General features: G+C 45.0%; 1 protein-coding gene across 3 annotated transcripts in view; it reads left to right on the top strand.

The window, feature by feature from the left end:
- The window catches only part of TCEA1 (transcription elongation factor A1), a 174820-nt gene that overhangs the window by 87736 nt on the left and 61697 nt on the right, over positions 1–25387 (top strand). For all 3 annotated transcript variants that reach the window (XM_029591274.1, XM_029591277.1, XM_029591275.1), the window contains 2 exons: positions 6986–7073; positions 15547–15695. In XM_029591274.1, coding sequence (XP_029447134.1) covers positions 6986–7073; positions 15547–15695 — 237 coding nt within the window. The remainder of the gene's footprint in view (positions 1–6985; positions 7074–15546; positions 15696–25387) is intronic.

Raw genomic sequence — 25387 nt, 5'->3', positions numbered from 1 at the left:
ATGGTAAAATAGTGGGTCTAAAACTAAGCTTAGATAAATGTGAGGCATTACCTACCTCAAATCAGGTGAGACAGGGAGTGGATTTCCCTACCAGATGGATGACTGAGTAATTTAAATACCTGGGGAGAATATTGCCCAAATATTCATCTCTAATACATAAACTTAATTTTCAGAGGCTTCTCAGGGAGACAAAAACATTGTTTAGCAATTGGAAAGATTTTCCATTATCTCTAGCAGGCAGGATGAATCTTTTTCAAATGATTCTACTACCTAAATGGCTCTGTATGCTTCAAATGGTTCATTTCTATCTGCCAAAAAAAAGATGAATGCCAATTTGAAAATCTTTTGCGGAAGTACCTATGGAAGAATATAAAACCAAGAATAGCTTTGGCCAAGCTATTACGCAAATGGGAAAACGAAGGGATGGGGACAGCAGATCTGAAGCTATATAATATAGCTTGCAATTTACGACATGTTACTGACTGGTTGTTGTAAACTCACTTTTATACCCCCTATAGCCCTAGAAAGAGATCTTCTTGCTCCACTTAATTTGGGTTATATTTTGCATTATTCACTGGCAGCTTTGGCTCCTCACTTCAATTAAAGAGCTCTGTACTGGGCAACTGAAAATTTTTACCAAGAAATCGGGATCAAATTTTTGCACTGTAGATTGCCTGAGACTTGAGGGTGATTGCACACGTCTTAAATGAAGAGGGTTACCTGAAATCCTTTCCCGAGGCGCAAGCAGAATTTGATTTGACCCAAAAATATTTTTTGCATATTTTCAAATTTGGCATTATTTTAAATCTCTTAAGGTGCAAGATTGGGCGCATGTCATTTGTCAAGGGAACGCTAGGAGAGCGATCCCATTTGAGGGGATTATGTGCCCTTGGGCCTCGGCACAATCCCAGAAGACAAAGACCCTGGCCAAACTTCCAAACTCACCTGGACTAAGCCGGACCTTCGGCGTGCACGGCTTAGGTGTTGCGCTGGCGGCGTCAAAGCGCAGCTCCACGGCAGAACTTAAAAGCCATGGCCACGCCCCCTCTGACGTCGGCAAACGCGCCTCCTTCTCACCGCAGGTGTTGGACGAATTCGGGGCCTCTCTTTCAGCGGAAAGTCTCAGGGTTCTCACTGCAGTTGGTAAACGAATTCAAGGCCTCTCTTTCGGCGGACAGTCTCGGGGAGAGGGGCCGACAGTCCTCTCCTTCTCCTTCTCTCTCCCCAAAGGTGGTTTTTAAATTTATTTTTCTTGATTGACTGCCATTTTAATTATTGGGTATTATGCAATGTCTACTGTTTTGAAATATTTTATTGATATTTGGACATGTTTTAATACATTTTGAGTTAATTTTTGGATATTATTCTGTTCAGCAGCTGTTTTGTAACATGTTTAGTATAGCTTTACAATTATTTCTGTGTGGGGCTCTATAGCAGCTTGGCTTCTATCATAGAGCAGACATAGGCAGCTCTGGTCCAGGAGTACCACAAACAGGTCTGGTTTTCAGCACATCCTCAACGAATATGCATAAGATATATTTGCATACATTGGAAGCAGTGCATGCAAATATACCTCATACATATTCATTGTGCATATCCTGAAAACCAGACCTGGTTGTGGCATTCCAGGACCAACTTTGCCTATCCCTGTTATAGTGGATTGTCATCTGGTATCCATTGATTGCTGGATGGGGTGGTTCTGTATTAGAGCACAGGTGATCATGGTTCATTCTAAGTTGAGGGTCCTATGCTTCAGGAAAACTTTGTTAAAATGGAGAAGTACCCCCAAGGAGTCAACTGGATTGGAGAATCTCCTGGAAGTAGAAGCATAATGGGTGACAAAAGGTAATATTGTAATGTGAAACGCTGTGTCAACAGTGAGGCTGTTACGGTTTTGCCTGCTGCACAGCCTCCCCTCCATCAGGCGTCCTCAGCAAGCACCACTCACAGCTGCACAAGTTATCTCCTCGTTGATCAACTGATGCCCCAGCCTACTTAACCTAGCCAGTCCATTCCCTTGATACCTGTTTATTGAGTCACCTCGGCTCTCTGACTTCCAACCTTGCCTTGTTGTTCTACCTTGCCTGTGGCCTATCTAGGCCTCCTACCTTGCCTTGCGGCCTACCTAGGCCTCCTGCCTTGGGCCCTTCCAGCCTTCTGGCTTACTCTGTGGCCTTCCAAGCCTACCTGCCTTGCTCAGTACCCTCATGGGCTTTCCTATCCAGCGTTGTGGCCTTTGGGCTTTCGAGGTTCACCTAGTCAGCCTTGTGCCTTGTGGGACTTTCCTGTTTATTGTTGCTTGTTCTGCCTAGACCTTGACCAGTCCTAGTCTTCTTATCTTATCCAGTCCTTGATCTGCCCTACCCTATCCAATTCAGTTCCTTGTCTGATTCCCAAGCCTTGCCCTTATCTTTTTGTCTCTGGCCTGCCTCCTATCTCCAGCCCAGCCTCTAGCCCTACCTGTATCCAGTTCTCAGTCTGTGCCTAGATCCAGCTCCCGGGCAATACCTGACTCCAGCAACCAGCCTGTACACAACTTCCATTCTGTGCCTGATCCAGCCATGATGTTCTTCCTGAGATGAGTCCTACCGGCCCCCAAAACACAAGGGACAAACCTGTGGGGGAGGGACCTGGTTAGGCAGAAGACAATCTGCAGTCCTGCCCAGCAGTCCTGTACTGCCTCTGCAAGGATGCTTCCTGATTCCAGTCTTAAGAACCATGGCAAAGGCCCATCCCATGGCCAATGCAACTTACCTCAGCAGGCCCAGGCTCAAGACACCACACAGATGATGCTGGCAGCCTGCACCAGCGCACCTACTGTTTGAATTCTTAAAGGGCCACCAGCGGGAAATCCCTTGAGGTACGCTCAGATGACATCACAGCACCAGGTCTGGGCTTCACTCCTCACTTCAGCAACATATCCTCTTGCATTAGCTAGTGTTAATTGTTGCTCATTCCTGTTCCATGCTTTGTTCCAGTTCTGCTTGCCTTGCTCTTCACCTTGCTTCTGTACCTGCCTTGTTCTTTCTTTACTCCGTGCCTCTGCAATTCCTGTCTGCCTCCCTCATTGCCATGTTCATTCCTTCCCTCATTCCTGCCTAGTTCCTTTGTCCACTAAGGTTACTAAGGGCCAAGAGTAACAGATAAGTATGAGAAAAAAAGTGTGAAAGCTTGCTGGGCAGACTGGATGGGTCGTTGGTCTTCTTCTGCCGTCATTTCTATGTTTCTATATGTTTCAACGTAATCCTCTCTGGCCATGCCCCTAGTTTTCCTTGTTCCTCTGACTCTTGTTGCCTGACTTCTACCTGGATTCTGGCTCTGTCTTGACCTCTGCTTGCCTTGACCCCTTGCCTGGATACTGATGCCACCTGACCGCCACCTGCCTCAATCCTTTGCCTGGCTCTTGACTCCATCTGACTGGTATGTGCCTGATACATGAATGGCACTTCCTCTGGTGGCTATTCATCTTAATTCTCTAGCCTCTCAACCCAAGGGGCACAACCTGTGGGGGAAGGGGCTGGTATAGATCTACCTGCTGTCGGTGTGGGCCCAGCCATTTCCATGAGTTGAGCCCACACCGTACCATTGCCCAAGGATTTCACACTCCGTGACATAACAGCTACCCTTTTTGTTGGGAAAAGTAATTAAAAGGAAGAGAAAAAAGAGGTCACTATAGTTTCCTGAAGAAGCAATTTGAAAGGCAAGGGGAAAAAAAGGTTAGTGTTCATAAACTACAAAAGATCTCAGACAGAGGAAAACAGGCAACAATATCTGGAAAAGCTAAGAGAAGCTAGGAAAAGTGGCATTGTGAGACTCTGAGGTGAAGGGGGAGGAGTATGTAGAGATTTAAGAGGAGAAAGAGAAATTACTTATCAAATATTTTTGTTCAGTGTTTATCTAGGGAGAGCTACGAGTATGACCACAGAAAGCAGACACAAATAAGATTGGAAGTGTAGTAAATATCAAACGATTTTCAGAAGACACTGTGAGAATCTAACTAATAGATAAAGCAATGGGGCCAGGCAGGATACATCCAAGAGTTTTAAGGGAACTTAGAGAAATTCTGGCAGCAATTGTAAACCTCAGGATGGACCCTGATTTAAGTCCCTGCCTGGGATTCACCTTAACAGGGAGATATAATGAGGTAAGTCCAGTAGGAGATCAGATGGGGATCCCTGTCAAATCCTCCTTTTGACCATGGGGGAATGCTTAAGCCCATGACCCCGATGATGATGAAGGCGACCAAGGTGGAGACCTGCTGGTCCAATAGGGACACGCCTGGAAGGAACATAGTGGACGGATCCCACTTCTTTTTCTTCTGATTCTTGAAGGAACTCCCCTGGAGTAGGAGAATCCATTACCTTCACCTAAAGTTGGAAGCTCTTGTGGAGAAGTACACATCTGCTTGGAACTTGGAGCAGCTCCGCTATGTGGGAAATTTTCCTTCATCTTGAATAGGAGAAATTCTAATCTCCCACTTCAGTCTTCAAGGCCTAAGCAGGCAAAGAAATTCTTCATTAGCTCTCAGCTGGGTTCCTACCTACTGTGCCGGAGATGGAGACATCCTCTTCAGATGCCCAAATCGTTTTATCCTCATTCAGGGCTGGCAGTAATGCTGAAGAGGAACCTGGTGTCATGTCAGCTTCACCTGCTGCCAGATGACAAACTCTTATGTACCCGTACAAGGTACACTCACGGGGTAGTCTGAACTATTTTCTCTATAAACTATATCATCACAACTAATAAGAGAAAAGTGCAAAACTTTATTATCACAATTATCAAGATATTTTTAGAAATGTGTCCATACAAATTAAAATCACACATACACTCATTCACACCTTAAAACATCACAGAATGCACACAAGTGCCAGTATATAAGACTCTGTTGAGCCTATGTAAATATACAATACCCTTTTAGATGTAGCTCAAATTCCCTGTGGGATTTTCCACTTACAATCTATGTATTTCTAACTACTCCTCCATTATCCAGTTTTCATAAACAAACTCTATCAATTCAAACACATTAAAGAGTGTATATTAATAATAACACTGGTCGCTCGTGTGAAATTCTGATTCCTGATCCATTTTCAACTTCTGATACGTGAATTTATATCAGAAGTTGAAAATGGATCAGGAATCAGAATTTCACACCAGCGACCAGTGTTATTATTAATATACACTCTTTAATGTGTTTGAATTGATAGTTTGTTTATGAAAACTGGATAATGGAGGAGTAGTTAGAAATACATAGATTGTAAGAGGAAAATCCCACAGGGAATTTGAGCTACATCTAAAAGGGTATTGTATATTTACATAGGCTCAACAGAGTATTATATACTGGCACTTGTGTGCATTCTGTGATGTTTTAAGGTGTGAATGAGTGTATGTGTGATTTTAATTTGTATGGACACATTTCTAAAAATATCTTGATAATTGTGATAATAAAGTTTTGCACTTTTCTCTTATTGGTTGTGATGAAAACTCTTATGAGCTCCATGCTGGCTATGTCAACAGCTCCCATGGATTAGCATATTGCTCCACAGAATGCTCTGGTAGTTCCTTCTGTGCTATGATTCCCACTGTGAGACTCTTGTATATACACATCAAAGCCCTCCACTCTGACACCACTGATGGCATCACAGTCTGCTGTGCCTGCTATGTTGATTGCATTCTAGAATGTAAGCTCCACACTGATGACCTTGACAGTACCCTGACCAGGTAAGATACATGGCTCGGTGCCATGGGTATCATCTGACTATGGGACCTGCACTGATAAGTCTATATCCCCCCCCCCCCCCCCCAGCATCAAGGAGGGGCCTGTTCCGACAGAGCTCTCTGCTGATGGTGCCAATTTTCTCTTCCCCCAAACTGCTTGGGTTCTGCTCTTGGCTCTTGACTTAGCACCATGGGCTACTGCATCCCATTCAACTCCTGACCTGAGGTGGATCCAGAGGCAGACACCATAGGGGAAACCTTCCCATGCCTATAGGACTGTGAGGGAGAAACTCCCTACTTTGACTTCTTGCATTGCGGGTTTAACGCTTCTATCCTTAATGAAGAGGAGCTCCATTGCTCGAACTTGCACTGAGACATTGGTCTCTTGCCTGCTGGTGTTTTTACTACATCATCCAGATGCAATATTGCACCCTAGGTGAATTCTAACCAAAGCTGTAGCAGTTGAAGGAGGCATATCTGGACCCAAGCAAATATAGCAGATGGAGTACATATCCATGATGGGCATCTGGCACCCACAGATGCAAGCTTTGAAGCTGCTTATTGCAGTTTTTTTGGCCTTGGACTTCTAAGACTACATATTGTTTTCTTTATTTCTTTTTTTAAAATTAAAAATTTATTTTTAAGGAACTGCAAAGGCAATTACAATAAAAATTGGAATCAACAAGGCAGATAGGAACACTAGACCCCAAAAAGCAGTGAAAAATTTTTAAGAAAGGCATGGATACATCTGTGCAGTAATTCAGACGAAGAAAGACTGTGGGGCTAATGAGGCAGCATGAGTGCACAGGAACTCCTAAAATGTCAGTAATATCTTTACTGAGCTCCAAGAGCTGAGTCAGCGTCAGCGCCATTGGATAATGTCACCCAAGCACTATAGCTAATTCATGAATGCTGGTCAGCAGAGAATTACTTGTGCAAGCGTTAATCCATGTTTTCTTTGTTGTTCATGGACTTGTACTGTATGCTGATTGTATGTATTTAGATGTAATATAGTACATTCAATTCATATTTTCAAGTACTTGCTATCCCAGATGATTATACATGTCTGTCTTGTTTTAAAAGTGAATATAAAACTGCATTACAAACATTAGAACCTCGCTCTCTCCCACCCCTGCGCACTCATATATTCATAAGGTCATAAGTTCTTAACTTTTCTCTGTTGGTTCTCTTATGTTCAAACTATACCATCTGCTTTGTGACAGAATGAAAGTTCTCCTGTAATAGGTAATCCTTTGCATTGCATTTTCAGATGGGCCTTCGAATGAGAAAGAACCAGAGGAAAAGAAGAAAGAGCCTCTTTTGTTATCACAAAACAGCCCAGAGGCAAGAGAAGAGAGGTACCATACATTTTAGCAGAGAGGAACTAGTTCTAGCAATTGTAAAACTTTCTGTATTTGCCTACGGTCTAGTCCCACAAGCACATAGCACTTGTATTTCTGTCTAGTTGATGAAGCTAGAGAAATATTGACAGCCTTAATTTATATTTGGGAGAAACTTTAAAAAGCCCTTTATTCAGAATATATACTGACACATCTCATTCAGAGCCAGCATTTATTTTCTTCTGATTTTGAATGCAGTGACTTAGGTGTCTCCATGCCAAAAGCAAGTTGTTACAATATGAAATAACCCTCAGAAAGTTTGAATTGGAAGTTCATCTTCCCCAGAATAAATATTTTCAAACTGGCTTCTGAATGGAAGTGAATTTTAAACAATGAGGTTTTCACATATCGAAGAGTCTTTAGACATTGGGAGACATTGCAAATCTAATTTAAAAAACAAACCACCTAAAAATCTCTCTCTGTAAGATGCATTTTGGTTTAATTATCAGGTTTGATATTCATTACCTCTGTGGTGGTACAGCAGCACGTTAGGCCGCTGTCTGGGAGGCCTGGCATTAGGAGAAAGTGGGCCGTGGTCACTCTGGCGACGACAGACAGGCCATTGCAATATCGGTACGCGTTAAACAGGTGTTCATGATTGAGCACGCGCGCCAATCAACCTCTTCCGGGTGCCCGATTTAATATTTAAATCGGGTGCTGGGGTAAAAAGGAGGAGCTAGGGGAAATTACACGCCCCTAGCACCTCCTCAGCAGCAGGCACCGGGAGAGGTGGCTGTTAGCCGGTTAGGAAAAGGGACGCTCAATTTTAGAGCATCCGTTTTCCTAACCTATGCACAGCCACAGGTTAAGAAAATGGACGCTCATTAATTGAGCGTCCCTTTTCCTAACCTGATTGTTGGCACACTTTTTTTTTTTTTTTGGGACATTCTAATTTTTTAGCTCTTTCGACTTAATATCGCCACAATATTAAGTCGGAGGAAGTACAGAAAAGCAGTATTTTATGCTTTTCTGTACACATTTTGGGCTCCACCAATATTAATTCCTGCCCATGGCAGATATTAATTTTGGTGAGTAAAAATATGTGCATTGGGCGCACTGGTTATTTATTTATTTTATTTTTTTTTGCATTGGGGGGAATAGATAACCTCGTCAATTTTCATTTGCATGTGATTACACGTGCGTATTGGAAGCGCTAACCCCCGTTTTGCATCAGGGGTTATGGACGTGCATGTTGCATAGACTTAAGAATGAGGTGTGCTGAACCCTGCTAACCTATGATGGAGAAGCAAGGCTAGCCACCCCAGAAATAGATTTGCAGCTCCTGTGTCACTGTCTTATGTGCTTAGAGAATGTCATGAGAAAAGGACCAATTGCATGTCAGTGAAAATTTGGATGTATGTCTACAGTAACTGCTCTTTATATTAAGTTTTGCTTGAAGCAGTTGTAAGGAGAGCTCATGTTTTCTGTTCAAAATATGTTTGCAATGGCTTGGCCTCTGAGTAGAGCTATAAAATCTTGATTTCCTTAATTAAATGATAAAACTGTAACACCAAAAACTAGTTTCCCCTCCTTACAGAAAAGATGGAAAGGCTGTCCAATGGAAATGCCATTCCTTATTTTGTGTGGGGGAGTAATGCTTTTCCACCATAAAACACTGTGTTTTGTGCAGACATAGAGTTTTATAAAATTGGGTAACCTTAAGCGTGTATGTCATGTTCACAGGTAAGTTTTCCTGGATCATGCAGAGACGTTCCTGGGAGCTGGGTTGGGGTGGAGTTTTCTCCTATGTGCATAAGTGTTGATTTTTAAAAATCCGTGTGTAAGTTTGCACAGGAAATGTGCCTGCAGAGCAGGTGTCATCTAATATGGGTGCTTTTCAATAGGATAATTTTCAAAGCAAACATATGCAAACATGTTCCTTTTGTAAATGGGTGTAATGAGTATATTTACCTCAAAAGTTACCTGCAGTGTTCTAAAATTACCCTCCCTGGGCAAAAAGCCCAGGTTGGAAAATCATTGCAAAAATGTGTGCACTTACTTTAAGATCTGTGCTTAAAATAATTCTTGTACATAGCTGTCCAGGTTTGCTATACAAAATATTGTTCTAACAGATATGTTTTGTCTACTGCCGGTCCATTTGTTAAAATCCAGGTAACTGCTGCATCTTTTTTTTCACTGTAGCTTTGCTCCCTCCTTGGCTGTACCTTTTAAACCAACTCCAAGGTGGCTTTTGTTAATTGTACAGGTGATGATAAAAGCCAGCTATGAAGTAGGCAACTGCTACAATATACATTTATTCCATTTTATTTGTATCTTTTAATGTTTTATATAGTTGTGGAATATGGGCTCCCAGTCAGAGTACTGATATCAGTACTACTTGAATAGAGAATTTCCTAGCGTGTAGTGTGCTCGTGCTAGCAGTTGGAGACGGATCTGACGTCAGCACGGGTACATATACCCCCACAGGAAGTGCCGCAAATCAGTAATTTCCGTCTCCAAAGCAGTTTGGAGCTACCTCACGCTCGCTGAGCGTGTTTCCAAATTCTAACGACTAAATTCCTAGAAGAAACCTATTGAAGACGAGCCCCGCACTCCTGTGGTGAGGCCCTCACCCAGTTGAGTTTTCCCGAGCTGACTTCCGAGGTCCCTCGGATGTAAGTGCCTCGGTCCGGTAGCCGGTTCGTGGCAGGGACCTAGCCCCCGAGTGAGAAGGGCTCGGGCGCGGCTTGGCCCCCGAGCGAGACTAGTTCGGGCGCGGCCTAGAGGCAGCCTCGGTCCCGGCGTGGACTTGGCCCCCGAGTGAGAAGGGCTTGGGCGCGGCTTGGCCCCCGAGCGAGACGTGTTCGGGCGCGGCCTAGAGCCAGCGGGCGCACTTCCTTATGCGCGGCGGTTGAAGGTATACTCCCCCCGCAGCCGGAGACCGCCCGGGTTGCAACCGGGAAGCGCCGAAGACAAGGTAAGGCGTATATCTTTACTTGGTCTCCGAGGAAGTGTGGATTCGCTGGGCCTGCCTACGGGGCAGCACGCCAAGGAGGTTGCCATTTTGCATGCCTACTCAACTTTGCTGCTGAGCGCTCGTTACTGAGCTAAGCGCACGCGATAGGCGCATGTTGTTAGCGCACGCGATAGGCGCATGTTGTTAGCGCACGCAATAAGCGCACGTTGTTAGCGCACGTGATAGTCGCATGTTGTTAGCGCACGTTGTTCGCGCACGCGATAGGTAAGCCACCCGTATATAGGCGCACATTTATAAGACGCCCGTGGATAGGCGCACGCTGTTAAGAGCTCTTGTTAGGCGCACTTATTGGGCGACACCGGATTTCAGGCGAATGGAGCATAAGAGAGCCCATGCGGCCGCAGGGCTGGCACCTCCAGAATCTGGCATGAAAGCTCTAAGCCTCTGCTCAGCATGCAACCTCAGAGCTACACAGAGTGAGGGAGCAGACTCACTATGTGCCCAATGTGAGGAGGCCATGGGAGTTACAGGACAGGACCGGCCCCAGCCCAGCGGTTCCTCAGGGAGCACACCGGACTTAGCGGTCCTCGGCGAGCAACCAGGGAACCCAAGAGACCTGGTGCCCCTATGGCCAGATCCAGCTTCGCTTTCCTGGGTGGAATTATTCAAGGGGATTCACGCCTTTGTCCAGATGCAGTCTGCTCCCCGAATGGATCTTTCCGTTCCGGTGGATCTGGTACCTGGTCCCTTGAGACCTAGGCGCAGCCACTCGCCTCCCGACAGCCCCGATTATGGGGATTCGGATTGCTCCCAGGATAGTGAGGAGCCCCCCGAGGAGGGTGAACTTCCCTCAGAGATAGAGCCATATCGTACTATGAGGCGCTTCTTTCGGAAAGAGGATCTTTCAGGCCTGGTCTCACAATGCCTATCGGAATTGGCCATTCCGGGCCAGGAGGCTCCAGGGGACCCTAAAATGAACCCCCTGTTAGAGGGCCTGCGCCAACCGGCTCACCATTTTCCCCTCCTACAAGCAGCACAGCAGCTAATCGATCTGGAATGGAAGGCACCGGAGGCCTCATTCAAAGGGGGTCGGGCGTTGGTAGGCATGTACCCTCTGGATCCAAGGAGCTGTTGGCGTGCCCCAGGGTAGACGCCATAGTTAACGCAATAGTGAAGCACACCACCATTCCGGTTGAGGGGGGAGCGGCCCTCAAGGATTTGCATGACCAACGCATGGACACCATTCTGAAACAAGCTTTTGAGGTAGCAGCCACGTCCCTACGAATCGCGACCTGCTGCACCGTGGTGACGCGTTCCTGTTTATCACAGGCGAGAAACAACACCCAGGGAGCAGACATGGAATCAGCTCTCGCATTTCTCACTGACGCAGCCTCCGACCTCGTCCGTACGGCAACCAAGGGAGTGTCCTCCTCAATGGCAGCCAGGAGACAGCTTTGGCTACGCAATTGGGCAGCCGACTCGTCCTCCAAAACACGACTCACAAGAATGCCCTTTAAGGGTTCCTTACTGTTCGGCAGCGATCTCGAGAGCTGGGCTACTAAATGGGGTGCCTCCCCATTACCCCATCTACCAGAAGACAGGGCGAGGAGGAGCCAGCGTTCTTTTTCTAGACCATCTAGAGGTAGAAATTTGCAGTGCTTCAACCCTTACAGGACTCGCTATCGAGCACCTCGTTCCCAGGCCAGGAACCAGTCCTTTCGGACTAAGCATAACAAGAAGAGAACCGGCTCGGGTTCCGGCCCCGGCCGCAACCCACAATGACAATCAGCCGACCCATCCGGAGGTAGCAGCCATAGGGGGCAGGCTAACCCTCTTCTACTGCAGGTGGGTCGAGCTTACTTCGGACCAGTGGGTCCTCGCCATCATCCGAGAGGGATATTACCTGGATTTCTTTCGGCTTCCGCCGAACAAGTTTGTGGAATCTCCTTGTTCACCGCTCAAGGCAGCGGCACTAGAAGTGACCTTACAGAGGCTCCTGGCCCTAAAAGCCATAATCCCAGTACCTGTGGGAGAGGTAAATTCTGGGCATTATTCCATTTATTTCATTGTACCCAAGAAGGAGGGCACTTTTAGGCCCGTCCTGGACCTCAAGTCAGTCAACCGACACCTACGGGTCCCCAGCTTTCGCATGGAAACTCTACGATCGGTCAAGAATTCGGTACAGCCAGGGGAGTTTCTCACCTCCCTAGACCGGTCGGAAGCCTACCTGCATATCCCAATCCATCGGGATCACCAGCGCTATTTACGCTTCAAAGTCCTGAATCAGCACTTCCAGTTCCGAGCTTTACCCTTCGGGTTAGCCACCATGCCGCGGATCTTTACCAAGGTAATAGTAGTAGTGCGGCGGCACTCAGGAAGGAAGGAATTCTCGTCCATCCCTACCTGGACGATTGGCTGATCAGGGCAAAGTCACCGGAGGAGAGCCACCGGGCAACCAACAGAGTTATAGCTCTTCTGGAGAGCCTAGGATGGGTAGTCAACTTAAACAAGAGCTCCCTACAGCCGTCCCAGTTGCTGGAATACCTAGGGGTCCAATTCGACACCCGAGAAGACAAGGTCAGCCTGACCTCCAAGAGAAAAACAAAACTCCAGAGTCATCTGCAGGCTCTGCTGAGCGCCAGTCGGCCCACAGCTCGAGATTACCTTCAGGTCCTCGGCCTCATGGCGTCCACTCTGGAAGTGGTGCCCTGGGCGCGGGCTCATATGAGACCGTTGCAACGCGCCCTTCTATCTCGATGGAGCCCACGATCACAGAACTACACCGTACGCCTACCTCTACCGGCCAGAGTGCGGTATCAGCTACGATGGGGGTTGCAGCCCGGCCACATGAGCCGGGGGTCAAGAATGTCCTCCCCAAACTGGATTCTGCTCACCACAGATGCCAGCCTGAACGGATCGGGAGCACACTGTGAGGAACTCACCGCCCAAGGGCGGTGGACCAGAGAAGAGTCGAGGTGGAACATCAACCAACTAGAGGCATGGGCAGTCAGGCTAGCATGCCTGCGATTTGCCCACAGACTTCGCGACAGAGCGGTCAGAGTGATGTCAGACAATGCCACCATGGTGGCATACATCAATCGTCAGGGCGGAACCAGAAGCCAACAAGTGTCCCTGGAAATAACGCCCCTGATGATTTGGGCAGAAGCAAGTCTTCAGGACATCTCCGCCGTCCACATTGCCGGGAAGGATAACACGACGGCAGACTTCCTCAGCAGAGAAAGCCTAAACCCGGGGGAGTGGCAGCTGTCGCCCACAGTTTTCCAGATGATTGTGGATCAGTGGGGGACGCCGGGCATGGACCTATTAGCAGACAGGTCCAACGCTCAAGTACCCAGATATTTCAGCCGCAGGCGGGATCCACTATCCCAGGGGATCGATGCCCTGGTACAGCCGTGGCCTCAGGGAATCCTGCTATATGCCTTTCCTCCATGGCCCCTGCTGGGCGCCATTATACGCAAGATTCAGCGACACAGAGGCCTAGTTCTTCTAGTGGCCCCGGACTGGCCAAGAAGACCCTGGTACGCAGACATGAGAAGACTACTGGCAGGAAATCCTCTACCTCTGCCTCCACACAGGGACCTGCTGCAGCAAGGTCCCATCCTCCACGAGGATCCGGCTCAATTCTCTCTTACGGTCTGGCCATTGAGAGGGCTAGACTGAAGAAAAGAGGATACTCGGAGCCGGTTATAGATACACTCCTCCGAGCACGCAAGTTCTCCACATCCCTAACATATATCAGGTTCTGGAGAGTTTTTGAAGCCTGGTGCGACTCTCACGGCACCAATTCGCATACCGCTAAGATTCCTACCATTTTGGACTTCCTACAAGATGGACTTCAGAAGGGTCTGTCCCTCAGCTCCATCAAGGTCCAGGTAGCAGCGCTGTCTTGCTACGGTCCCAGGAGTGACGGCAACACCATTGCCAAACACCCAGACATCTCATGTTTCCTGAAAGGAGTCAAACACATTCGCCCGCCACTGCAGTGGCCAGTGCCCTTGTGGAACCTCAACCTAGTATTGGAATTTTTTGCGGGATCAGCCTTCAGGCCCCTTCGAGGCCTGTCCCTCCGTTTGTTAACCTTGAAGATGGTGTTCTTGCTGGCTGTATGGTTCAGCACTCCGCATCTCAGAGATACAAGCACTATCCTGTAGTGATCCATTTCTCAGAATCACTCCAGAGGCTATCCATCTTAGCACAGTTCCATCCTTTTTACCGAAGGTGGTCTCACACTTTCACCTCAACCAAACCATATCCTTGCCTACCACGGAAGGTTTGAAGAAGTCTGAGGAAGGTCGAATGCTACGCCATATTGACATCGGCAGACTGCTGTCCAGATATCTGGAAATGTCAGAAGCAGTACGAAAGACGGACCACCTGTTCGTCCTGCACAGCGGGAAGAAGCTAGGGGAAGCGGCCTCACAGCCAACCATCGCCCGCTGGATTAAAGAAGTTATCAAGGCAGCCTACATAGAGGCGGGAAAACCACCGCCTCTACAGGTCAAAGCTGTAGAGGCGCACAATCGGCCTCTTGGGCAGAAGCTAAGCTGCTGTCGCCTGCAGAGATATGTAAAGCAGCGTCGTGGTCCTCCCTCCATACCGTCTCCAGGTTCTAGCGTCTGGACGTTCAGGCCAGGGAGGACACAACATTTGCGAGGGCAATCCTAAACGGTCCTCGGGCAGCCTCCCGCCCAGTCCAGGAGTAGCTTTTGTACATCCCATTTGTTTTGAGTCCATCTGCTACACGCTAGGAAAAGTAGAGATTACTTGCCTGATAATCTCGTTTTCCTTAGTGTATGCAGATGGACTCAGCATCCCACCCGACTGCTGGCATATATGGGGATTCACCGATTCACGGTAAGCCATGTTTTCTTATAATAGGCCATCCACCCTGCCGGGTGTCAACGCCTTCCGGTTGTGAACACTGGCGGTCTCCAGCTACTATCAGTCGGTCAGGGTAATCCTGTTCGTTTAATTGATCGGTCAGCTACAGCTTTTGTAAGGAAGATTACTGATTTGCGGCACTTCCTGCGGGGGTATATGTACCCGTGCTGACGTCAGATCCGTCTCCAACTGCTAGCACGAGCACACTATACCCATTTGTTTTGAGTCCATCTGCATACACTAATGAAAACGAGATTATCAGGCAAGTAATCTCTACATTGTTTTAAAAGCAACAGAACATCATTCACACAAAAAAAAACATAATAATAATTAAAAGCCATGTTTCAGTGTCTGTAATCTCAGAACTCCAATCAAGAGTTCATGGTCAAATGTAAAACACAAGTTAGAAAACAAAAATGAAGCTGTGGAAATTAAGTACTTGAGTATTGTATCGAGTACCTGCTTCACAAGACCCCGCAGAAAACAAATTCTGTCTTAGGTTGCTGGTCTTGTTTTTAAAGTAAGAACGAGGTTTCTTTCTGCTCCTGATGCAGTAGATTTGAAGGCAGTTGCAGTAATATCATATGTTTCCTCTGATTTTACCCATTCTAGCAGTTCCAGTAGCAATTTTAGCAGCAGAAAGGAAGTCTGTGCTGCTTTCTCAGATAACTTTCTAACCACGTTACCTCGGGCTCCGATCACCTCTGATTCAGTGCGTCTGAAGTGCAGAGAGTTACTATCTGCGGCTCTGAAAACAGGAGGTGAGCATCATATTTTCTTTACTTTACAGTGTCAGAGATTTCCAGTCTGATTTATGGAGCTGAGATAAAATGAGAGGGTAGGCTTGAAAGATTAGGATCCAAAAGCAGATGAAACCCTCAGCAATCCACCGTGTTATTCCTTAATGTTTCCCAGCCAGTGCAGCTTCAGATCTGATCAGATGAGGCATGGAAAAATCACCACTGCTTGATGCTCAGGTTCAGATGAGCACCAGGGCTCTGCTCTCAGCATCTCACAACAACAAGAGACACTAGTGGTGGCTCTTAAACATATAGAAGCTTCTTTTTGAGAATATATGTAATCGTGCATGCCTCTCTTTTCTAACTGCAGCATGAGCCCTAAAGAACGGTTATCAATGCGCAGAATGCAGGGCATGGATAGCTGGGCCTAGCTTTGTGCGGCACACACAGTGCACCCAGTAGTTCTTCATCTTCCCCATTCTGAGCTTCCTCCTTTGAGTCCTTCCAGCCCCAGGCTGACTAAGATAGGGAGAGTATGCATTGAGCGGTGATCTCCCTTCCTCTGCACTTAACATGTAGAGGGAGTTTGACCATTCTGATGAGTTCATGTGTGTGTCTGCCCCCTCTTTCCCTTTGTTTTAAAATTTGGAAAAGAGATTTCAGTGCTTCCCTAGCTCTTTTTTTTTTTTGGCCATATGAGTCCTTTTTATTGGAGGTTAGTGTACGACACAACATTTTTGTTAATATAGGTGTGTATTGGGCTTGAAAAGGTTGAGAAACACTTCAGTAGCTCACAGCACTTAATATTTATGCAAGACAGCGAGTGAGGGTCATTCATCTAGTGTAGTCAAAGCCATGCCTTGACCGATATATTGAAATCTGCCTCTTAAACCAATAGGACCCAGATATAACTAAAATAATGGTTATTTGGCAAAGGGAGGCTTTTGATTGCTATTCTATGAGGCTGATTGATAGGTTTAATATTTCAGATTCTTATCTGAAGAGTGTCTTGATAACTCCTGGGTATTGTCACCAATCAGAATGTTTTATGGTTGGCGCTATTTGTTAGATATTAGTTTTTCCAGATATTGTATATTTTCTTATATTTTTAAATTTAATTTGTTTTGATATCTTTGTGAAAATTATAGTGTTTTGTATCGTAATGTACTTTGCTGTTATTTGGGTTTGTTCCTAAAAGGGCAGAATACAAACTTGTACATTTTATCTTATTTATTTATATTCCACTTTTCAGGCACTTTAAACTGGATACATTCAGGTACTAAAGGCATTTCCCTGTCCCTAGAGGGCTTACAGTCTGAACCAATGGAAGGTGATGTGGCTTACCTAAGGTCATAAGGAGCAGCAGCGTTATTTGAACCCAGATTCCCTGGTTCATAGCCCACTGCTCTACTCCTACCCAAATAAGATTAAATTATTTGTTTAATGCTCCTGCCAGTCAAAATGAAGCCATTTAGACAGTGGGGGAGAGAGTGCTGGGGACAGATGCAAAGAAATAGGCAATAGATAGTCTACCAGGCTTGTCAGAATTTTAAACAATAAAAGCAGTTTTTGAGCACTGCATACCATCCTTTACCTTTTATTCCAAAAATTAAAAAAAAAGGCTGTTGTGAATGTATTAGACTGGCTGAGGTCTGAAATTTTGATTAAAATGATGTGGAAAAATTAGGGACTTTTATTGAATACTTTGTTTATTCCCCAGTTTTTCCAGATTGCTGTCAGATTTCAGGTTGTGGTGTCTTGTTAATGGTATGCTAGAATTTATTTATTTTAATCGTGAGATGTCCATATTCAGCTGCTGGCCAGTTAGGAATGTTATCCAGCTAAGTTAGCTGGGGATATTCAGCAGCACGGGCATACCACTGAACAAACCCAAATATCTTAAACTTATCCGGCTAACTTTAGGACTGCTCTTCGGTAGCCCTAAAGTTATCCTGCTCCCATCACACACAAAATACAGATATAACTTTGTGTGCACATATTTATGTGTGTATGTGCTAACTTACATACATTGTTAAAAATTACTCTCGCAAAGAATTTTTAAGTTTTCTCCAAGTCTCTGGATCAGCAAAGAGGGAACTATCACCAGCAAAGGGACCATCTAAATAAAAAAAGGCAGAGTCCTCTTATGCAAGGCGCTATAATTCTGAGAAGTCTCAGCGTAGGCCCCATTTCCCTTCTAGCAAAAAGGGAAAGAAGTTGCGCTCTTCGGCGCGAAAGCATGTAAAGCCAAAGCAGGCCTTGTTGGGTTCCAGTCACACATGGGTACATAGGAAGACACCTTTGTCACCATCATTCTTTATCACAGAGTTTTCGCTGGTGCTATCCACAAGTTGAAGTACCATATCCTTATCAGCACCAAAACTCCTCAGCACTAAGATGCAAATGACAGCACCAATCAAACAAAATAGTTAGTTCATTTTGAATCTACTTCTGCCAAACAATCAATGCTGATTCAAGTTCCAGAATCAGATAGTTCTTCTATTGGGATTCTCCACCTCCTCCATTCCAGTGAGAGCAATATCTCCCATTTCGGAGTCTATGGCTCTAAACCTGAAACTCAATCTATTATTCTGCCATATCAAGCCAAGCAAGAAATCATGCAAACCAAGTCACACTCTAAGTCTCATGGTTCACCTTCATCCAAGGATAGGACAACCTCAGAAGAACCATGCGTAGGGTTGTCTGTTTCACAAGGATCACAATTGTCTTATAATTCTCAGGCATATCATTCCGATGATGAAGAGTCTACTGGTTTTCCATTGAATATTTCTCCACAACCTCCCTGAAGTACATCTTCTCTGAAGGATATGATTGACCAAAAAATGACAAAAGAAATTCCATTTATTTTACAGGAGGAGGCAGAATCTTGAGAAACAAGTAGGAGCTGTTTTGGTTTACAGAGCATTACAGGAACTCCAAACAAGAATGTCATAGATGCCCTTGTCTACATTACCAGCAGCAAGGAAGTTGGATCTTAAATACAAAGTTCAGCCTGGTCCTGATTATTTATTTTTTATTTAAAACCGTTTTATACTTATCTCAACATAAGATATTCTAGACGGTCACAGGATTAAAACAATTAACATCATAATAAAGACAAAAGCAAGATTACAATACACACAAAGTAAAATGCTATACAAAGAATATCCTAACATACCAACTGTTTATGACTGCATAATCAAAAGTTGCAATATCTAAATCCCTGTCAGGAAAGCCTGTTGGAAATAGAAAACTTTCAATTTCTTTCTGAACAAACCATCATCATCACAAACCATAGTTAACATTTGAACATACTATTACCCATCATCAAAAGGTGTACATCTCCCTGATGAGTCTGTACTAGTGCAATCAGCTTTGAAAAATGGCAAAGCATTCCAGATTGCATTCCAGTACCCTTCCAGGTAAAGATGACTCTGTTAAAATCTAGGATAGCTGCCCATCTTATATAGTATAATACATGTACAATGCATTGCGAAAGCTGCAAGTGAAGACCCAGCTGCTTCCTTCAAACTCCACAAATTTTCTCTTGTGTACTGCAAGAAGTAGAAGAATGCGGGGAAACATTTAATTCGATCACTTGTGATGTACTTGATACTTCTTCTAGGATATCTGCAGTAGCCATTGGAGCTAGAAAGCTAGCATAGCTGAGGGCTTCAGGTCTTTGTGAAGATGTTTACAATAAACTTGCTGATGCCCCAGTGGATATTATTAAAGATCACTGCTCCACTTTCCTTACCCTGTCAGGAGACAGTACTGCTATTCAAGAAGAAGGCACCAAACCTACTCTCTTCAAGCGACCTCATCTGCAACAGCAGCAACAACAAGTTGGTTAGATTAGTGGACTGAGAACCAGGAAAATCCCACTGATTCTCCTTCTCATCTTGGGCAAGTCACTTCCCTCTCCATTGCCTCAGGTACAAACTTGGGGAGTTGTTTGTCAAGCCATGGTATTTTCCCCTGAACCAGAAAAATACTGAGGGGGGTCGTTCAAAACAGCGGCACTCAGTAGGAATCCGCATGGTATTTTCTCCGGTGATAAAATTCCACAGGGAACAATAGCACTGGATAAAAGACCAAAATGAAAGTGACGGCAGCCCTTTTGCTTGGGGCTGCCATCTTCTTAAAGGGCAATAGCAGCCTCACAACCCTTCCCCCCCCCCACGCCCCAAGAGGTTTTGTGAGACTCCCACCCATCCTCCTACCACTTTTTGAGGCAGCGTTCATGTCCAAAAATTAAAAAAAAATAAATCTGGGGGGTGGGAAGAGGGCGAGGTACACATTTTTCAAAACTTTCCACCCCAACCTATGCTAGCCTTTCCCTCGTTCCTGGATATACCTGATGGTTTAGTGGGATCCGGAGCACCCCTTAGGCTGTAGGCTTAGCAATCTTTGCCTTCAAATTTGTGCCAGCCCGCACAATACAAGATATGGCCCTATCAAGTGATAGGGCCATATCTTGTATTACGTCATTTTGAATACAGTGATCACTGGGCCTGAGAGAATATAAACACAGTATTTAAAATATCATGCATTATTGTTAGGCATTTACTGCAAGATAAATACCTAATGCAGCTTAATAAATAATCCCATTAGGTTGAAAGCCCACTGGGACAGGGAAATACCTGCAGTACCTGAATGTAACTTGCCTAACTATGAAAAGGCGTAAGCTAAATAAATAAAATAACAGCAAAGCAGGCCATGTGATAGAGTACAGCCCAAACCTCTCCAATAAACCCAATCAAAATCTAATTCTACCATTTGACTATAATATCAGAAAAGCTTCCTGATTAGGTTTAAATAGCCTTCCAGTGAGGGGAAGGCTTCAACATTTCAACTCATTATGATCTTTGATAACAACAGACAGTTGGGTGTTATGTATTTAATTATGTTTTGTGAAATTTAAAATTGCAAGTCAAAGAAAGCTTGACATTCAGAAAATTAAGGATAATTACAAAGGAAGCAACAACAAAGAAAATATTCCTAATTATCAGACTGCATATTTGGAGGGGGATTAACAGAAACAACAAACAAGGTAGGAATGTCAAAGAGAAGGAGCTAATGGAACTCAGGATTTGGTGAGAGAGATAATGGTGATGGGGGCCTCATGGCAATAGTGATCATAACATGATCAAATTTGAATTAATGACTGGTAGAGGTAAATAAGTAAATCTACAGCTCTAGCACTAAACTTTCAAAAGGAAGACTGATAAAATTAGGAAGATAGAAAAAAACTGAAAAGTGCAGCTACAAAGGTTAAAAGTGTACAACAGGAGTGGACATTGTTTAAAAATACCATCTTAGAAGTGCAGTCCAGATGTGTTTGACACATTAAGAAAGGTGGCAGGAAGGCCAAATGATTGCCAGCTTGATTAAAAGGTAAAATTAAAGAGGCTATTTCGCCAAAAAATATTTCCTTAAAAAATTAGAAGAAAGATCCATCTGAAGAAAATAAGAAAAAGCATAAGCATTGGCAAGTTAAAGATACAACATTGATAAGACAAAGTAAGAGAGAATTTGAAAAGAAGTTGGCCATAGTGGCAAAAATACGTAATAACATTTTTTAAAAATATATCCGAAGCAGGAAGCCTGTGAAGGAGTTGGTTGGATCATTAGATGATCGAGGGGTTAAAGGGGCACTTAGGAAAGATAAGACCATCACAGAAAGACTAAATGATTTTTTTGCTTCAGTGTTTATAAATGAAGATGTAGGGGAGCTACCCATTCCAGAGACTGTTTTCAAGGGTAATGATTCAGATAAACTGATCCAAATCACGGTGAACCTGGAAGATATAGTTGGCCAGATTGACAAACTGAAGAGTAGTAAATCGCCCAGACCAGGTGGTATATACCGTAGATTCTGAAAGAACTGAAAAATGAAATTTCAGATCTATTACTAATAATTTGTAACCTATCATTAAAATTGTCCATTGTATCTGAAGACTGGAAGGTGCTCCAGGGAAAACTGTAAACCGGTGAGCCTGATTCAGTGCCATGAAATATCATGGCAACTATTCTAAGGAACAAAATCACAGAATATATTCGATAGATATGTTTAATGGGACACAGACAGCATGCATTTACCCAAGGGAAGTCTTACCTCACAAATCTGTTTAAATTTTTTGAAGGAGTTAATAAACATGTGGATAAAGGTAAGCCGGTAGATGTGGTGTATTTGAGTTTTCAGAAGGCATTTGACAAAGTCCCCCATGAGAGGCTTCTAAAAAAAATTAGAAAGTCATGGGATAGGAGGCAATGCATTTTTGTGGATTGCAAACTGGTTAAATGTTATGATCCAGTGTGATATGCCTTCTCCCTGCTACCAGAAGTCCCCATGGAGCTATACCTTGCTCTAGCCATAGTCAGCAGGGCTTGGCCTATTTAGTCCTGCCTCTTGCGATACCTGAGGCCTTATTGAGTCTGCTTGGCTCCCTGCTTAGCCCTATTCTACTTTGTCTTGCTCTGTGGCCTCTGGGCCTTCTTGCTCCTTGTGCTTTGCTCTGTGGCCTAACCTAGGCCTTACCTTGCCTTGCCTTGTGGCCTCTGGATCTTCCTGCTTCTTGCCTTGTGGTCTATCTAGGCGTTACCTTGCTTAGTGGCCTTCAGGCCTCCAGCCTTGCTGCCTTTGGGCTTCTTTGTTCTTACTTCTGTGTTTTTCTTGTATGCTCCTATCCTTGATTGCCTTGTCTAAGTCATGCACTAGTCTGCCTTGTCTGGTCTTGTCTTGTGCCTGCCTTGCCTCAGTATCCAGTCCTGCCTTGCCTCGATATCCAGTCCTTGTCTCCAGCCCTGCACTACTCTGAAGTTCCAGCCTGTGTCTTGGTACCAGCTTCAGTCTAAGTCCTGCTGCCCGCCAGAACCCAAGGGCTCAACCTTCGGGGATGAAGATCAGGGACGCAGTAGCCAGATGCGGCTGTTGGCTAGTACGTCCGACCCGCCATCCTCTGTCAGAAAATCCTCACGATAAGGCTCGAGGAAATCCTTCTATCGCCAGAAGAAATATTATTCTCCCGCCTCATGGGCCCACACACACTCCACGTTGGTTGCAGGGGTCGTTCCCTTCAGCAGTGGACCCCCAGGCCTCAGCCAGGCCCCCCCAGCAGAGCCCCGCCATGGGGTTTTGATTGGGAGCAAGGGAGCATAAGTCAGATTGCCATACCCTCGCTATCCTGCCCTCCGGTCAGAGGTAGGCTGCATCATTTTGCGTACTGCTGGCCCCACGTTACGTCAGACCAGTGGGTTCTTACCCTAATTTGCCGAGGGTACCCGGCTGAACTTCAGGGACGTCCCTGTGGACTCTCTCCCATGTCCATTATGGGCTTCATCTGCCCCTCAGGAAATACTTCTGACATAGCTCTCTACCCTTCTTTTTTTTAAATTTATTCTTTATTGCATTTTTGCTTTAAATTACAAGAAATTTTTCCAATGTGTAATCATATTCCAGATATACAAGTACTAATCGAACATTTTTGGTAAAGAAAAATATATTATAATACAATATCATCTGGTCATATGCACATTGAAACAACAAAAACAAGAAATGTGGGAGACCAAGGGTGAATTTAGCAGATAGATAAAGAAATCTTAATATAAAGAAAATACATGCTAGAACTCTGTTAGTGACACCTACATTTTCTCTCCCTTTCCAACTACCTTTGGATTCAACCTAGGATCACGATGAAGAGTCTAAATAGCTACGCAATTGCATCGGATCTGTAAATACATACTTTACATCCCCATAGAATAAACATCAACAACAGGGAAAGCGTAGCATCAACTGTGCACCTCCTTCTACTACCTCTCCTCTCATTTCCAAGAATTTTTTCCATTTTATTTGTGTTATCCTTGCAATATCTGGAAAGATTCGGATAGGTTGGCCATAGAATTTCAATTTCTGAAATCTGAAATATTACTTTAAAACATTATCTCTATCAGACCTTGAGAAAAACTGCACAAGTAATGTGGCTCTTGAGGAAATTTCCATTTCAAAAGATTTTTCTAAAAAGTCTGTTAGATCCAAAGTTTCCTCTCCTTGATTTTCTTGCTGCTGGAAATTTTCTCCCGCTGCTGAGCGTTGTGATTGATAGTAAATTGTTGCTACATCAGGTATTTTTTTCCAATGAGTATTTTATTATATTCACGAAATAACTTCAATAAGTCCTTGGGAGACTGTAATTTAGTTCTAGGGAAGTTCAGAAAGCATAAATTGGTCCTCTTAGATTGGTTCTCATAGAACTCCATTTTGTTCTCAAACATTTTCTCCAATTTTCTCCATTTTTTTCACTTTCCCTTCCAAAGTAAAAGTTCTTTTCTCAATCGATATCACCATTTCTTCCAGCTTATTAGATTTACTCATTGTTTCCTTCACAGTTGTAGTAAGTGTATTAATAGATTTCTGCATTACTATTAAAATATTCTTTATTTCCTCTAAAGATGGCACGAGAACAGAGGTAGTATTAAGAAGGGGTGTTATTCATCGCAATTCCTACCTCCAAAAGGCCTTCACCATTTTCCTTTAGTTGTTCGGGGCGATGTTAAGCCAGAGTCTCATGGTTTCTGGAACCCATTTCCATCAGGTTCTCCGAAGAGAGTTCCTCCTCTCTTCTCTGGACACCACATTTTACAGGTAAAGATTTCTGAAGCAAATCCACACTGCTAGACTCTCTCATAGGTGGATCCGGAACAGTTGGATATCCCGGACTCAACGATGGCTCGGCAGCTGCTCCATGCCTGCCCCAGCGACTACAGCTTCCGGGTTCTTTGTCGGCGTCCTCACAAAGGCTGCGTTGATCTTTGGTTGTCTGAAATCATCGGGTGTCTAGGTAAGTTTGCGTACCCGAGCTTTCCTCTTTGTATGAGGCATGGTTGAAAATTCTTGAGAAGGAAATTATCTTGAGGACAAGCTCGAGAGAAATTTCAAAGACCAGGAGCCGCAGCCCGCACGTCCTCACAGGTCAGCGGCCATCTGGGTCTCGCTCTCCGCCCTTCTAATGGCCGGAGCGGTAGAACCTGTTTCTCTCTGCCAGCAGGACGAATGGGTTCTACTCTCGGTATTTCCTGATTCCAAAGAGAACTGGGGGCCTACGCCCTTTTCTCGACCTGAGAGCCTTGAACAAATTCCTTCAAAGAGAAAGGTTCAAGATGGTTTCTCTGGGCACCCTGATCCCGCTCCTAAGAAGAGGAGATTGGCTCTGCTCCCTCAAGCTGAAAGGGTCACAGGAAGTATCTTCACTTTGTGATGGGAAAGGATCACTTCCAGTATAGAGTGTTGCCATTCAGCCTTGCGTCAGCTCCCCAGGTCTTCACCAAGTGCCTGGCAGTGCTGGGGGCACATCTCCAAAGTCGGGGTGCACGCATTCCCCTAGTTGAACGATTGGCTGCTCAAAAGTGCCACTCAGCAGGGGGCGCTTTGCTCCTTACATCTGACCATTCAGGTGCTGCAATTTCTGGGGTTTGTCATCAATTACCCCAAGTCCCACCTCAGCCCGTCGCTACCCCTGGGCTTCATAGAGGCCAGACTGGACACAGTTCAGGCCAAGGCATTTCTGCCCTGCAATGGAGCGCTTGCCTTGTCGCTGGCTAGCTTGATCCACAGCCGTCAACTGTTTTCTGCTCGTCTGCTGCTTCATCTTTTGGGTCACATGGCTGCGTCTGTCCATTTCACCCCTTTGGCCCGTCTGTGCATGCGCAGGGTG

This window comes from Rhinatrema bivittatum, chromosome 2 (assembly GCF_901001135.1).
Source record: "Rhinatrema bivittatum chromosome 2, aRhiBiv1.1, whole genome shotgun sequence".
Lineage (NCBI taxonomy): Eukaryota > Metazoa > Chordata > Amphibia > Gymnophiona > Rhinatrematidae > Rhinatrema > Rhinatrema bivittatum.
This window is presented reverse-complemented; position numbering and strand designations above follow the sequence as displayed.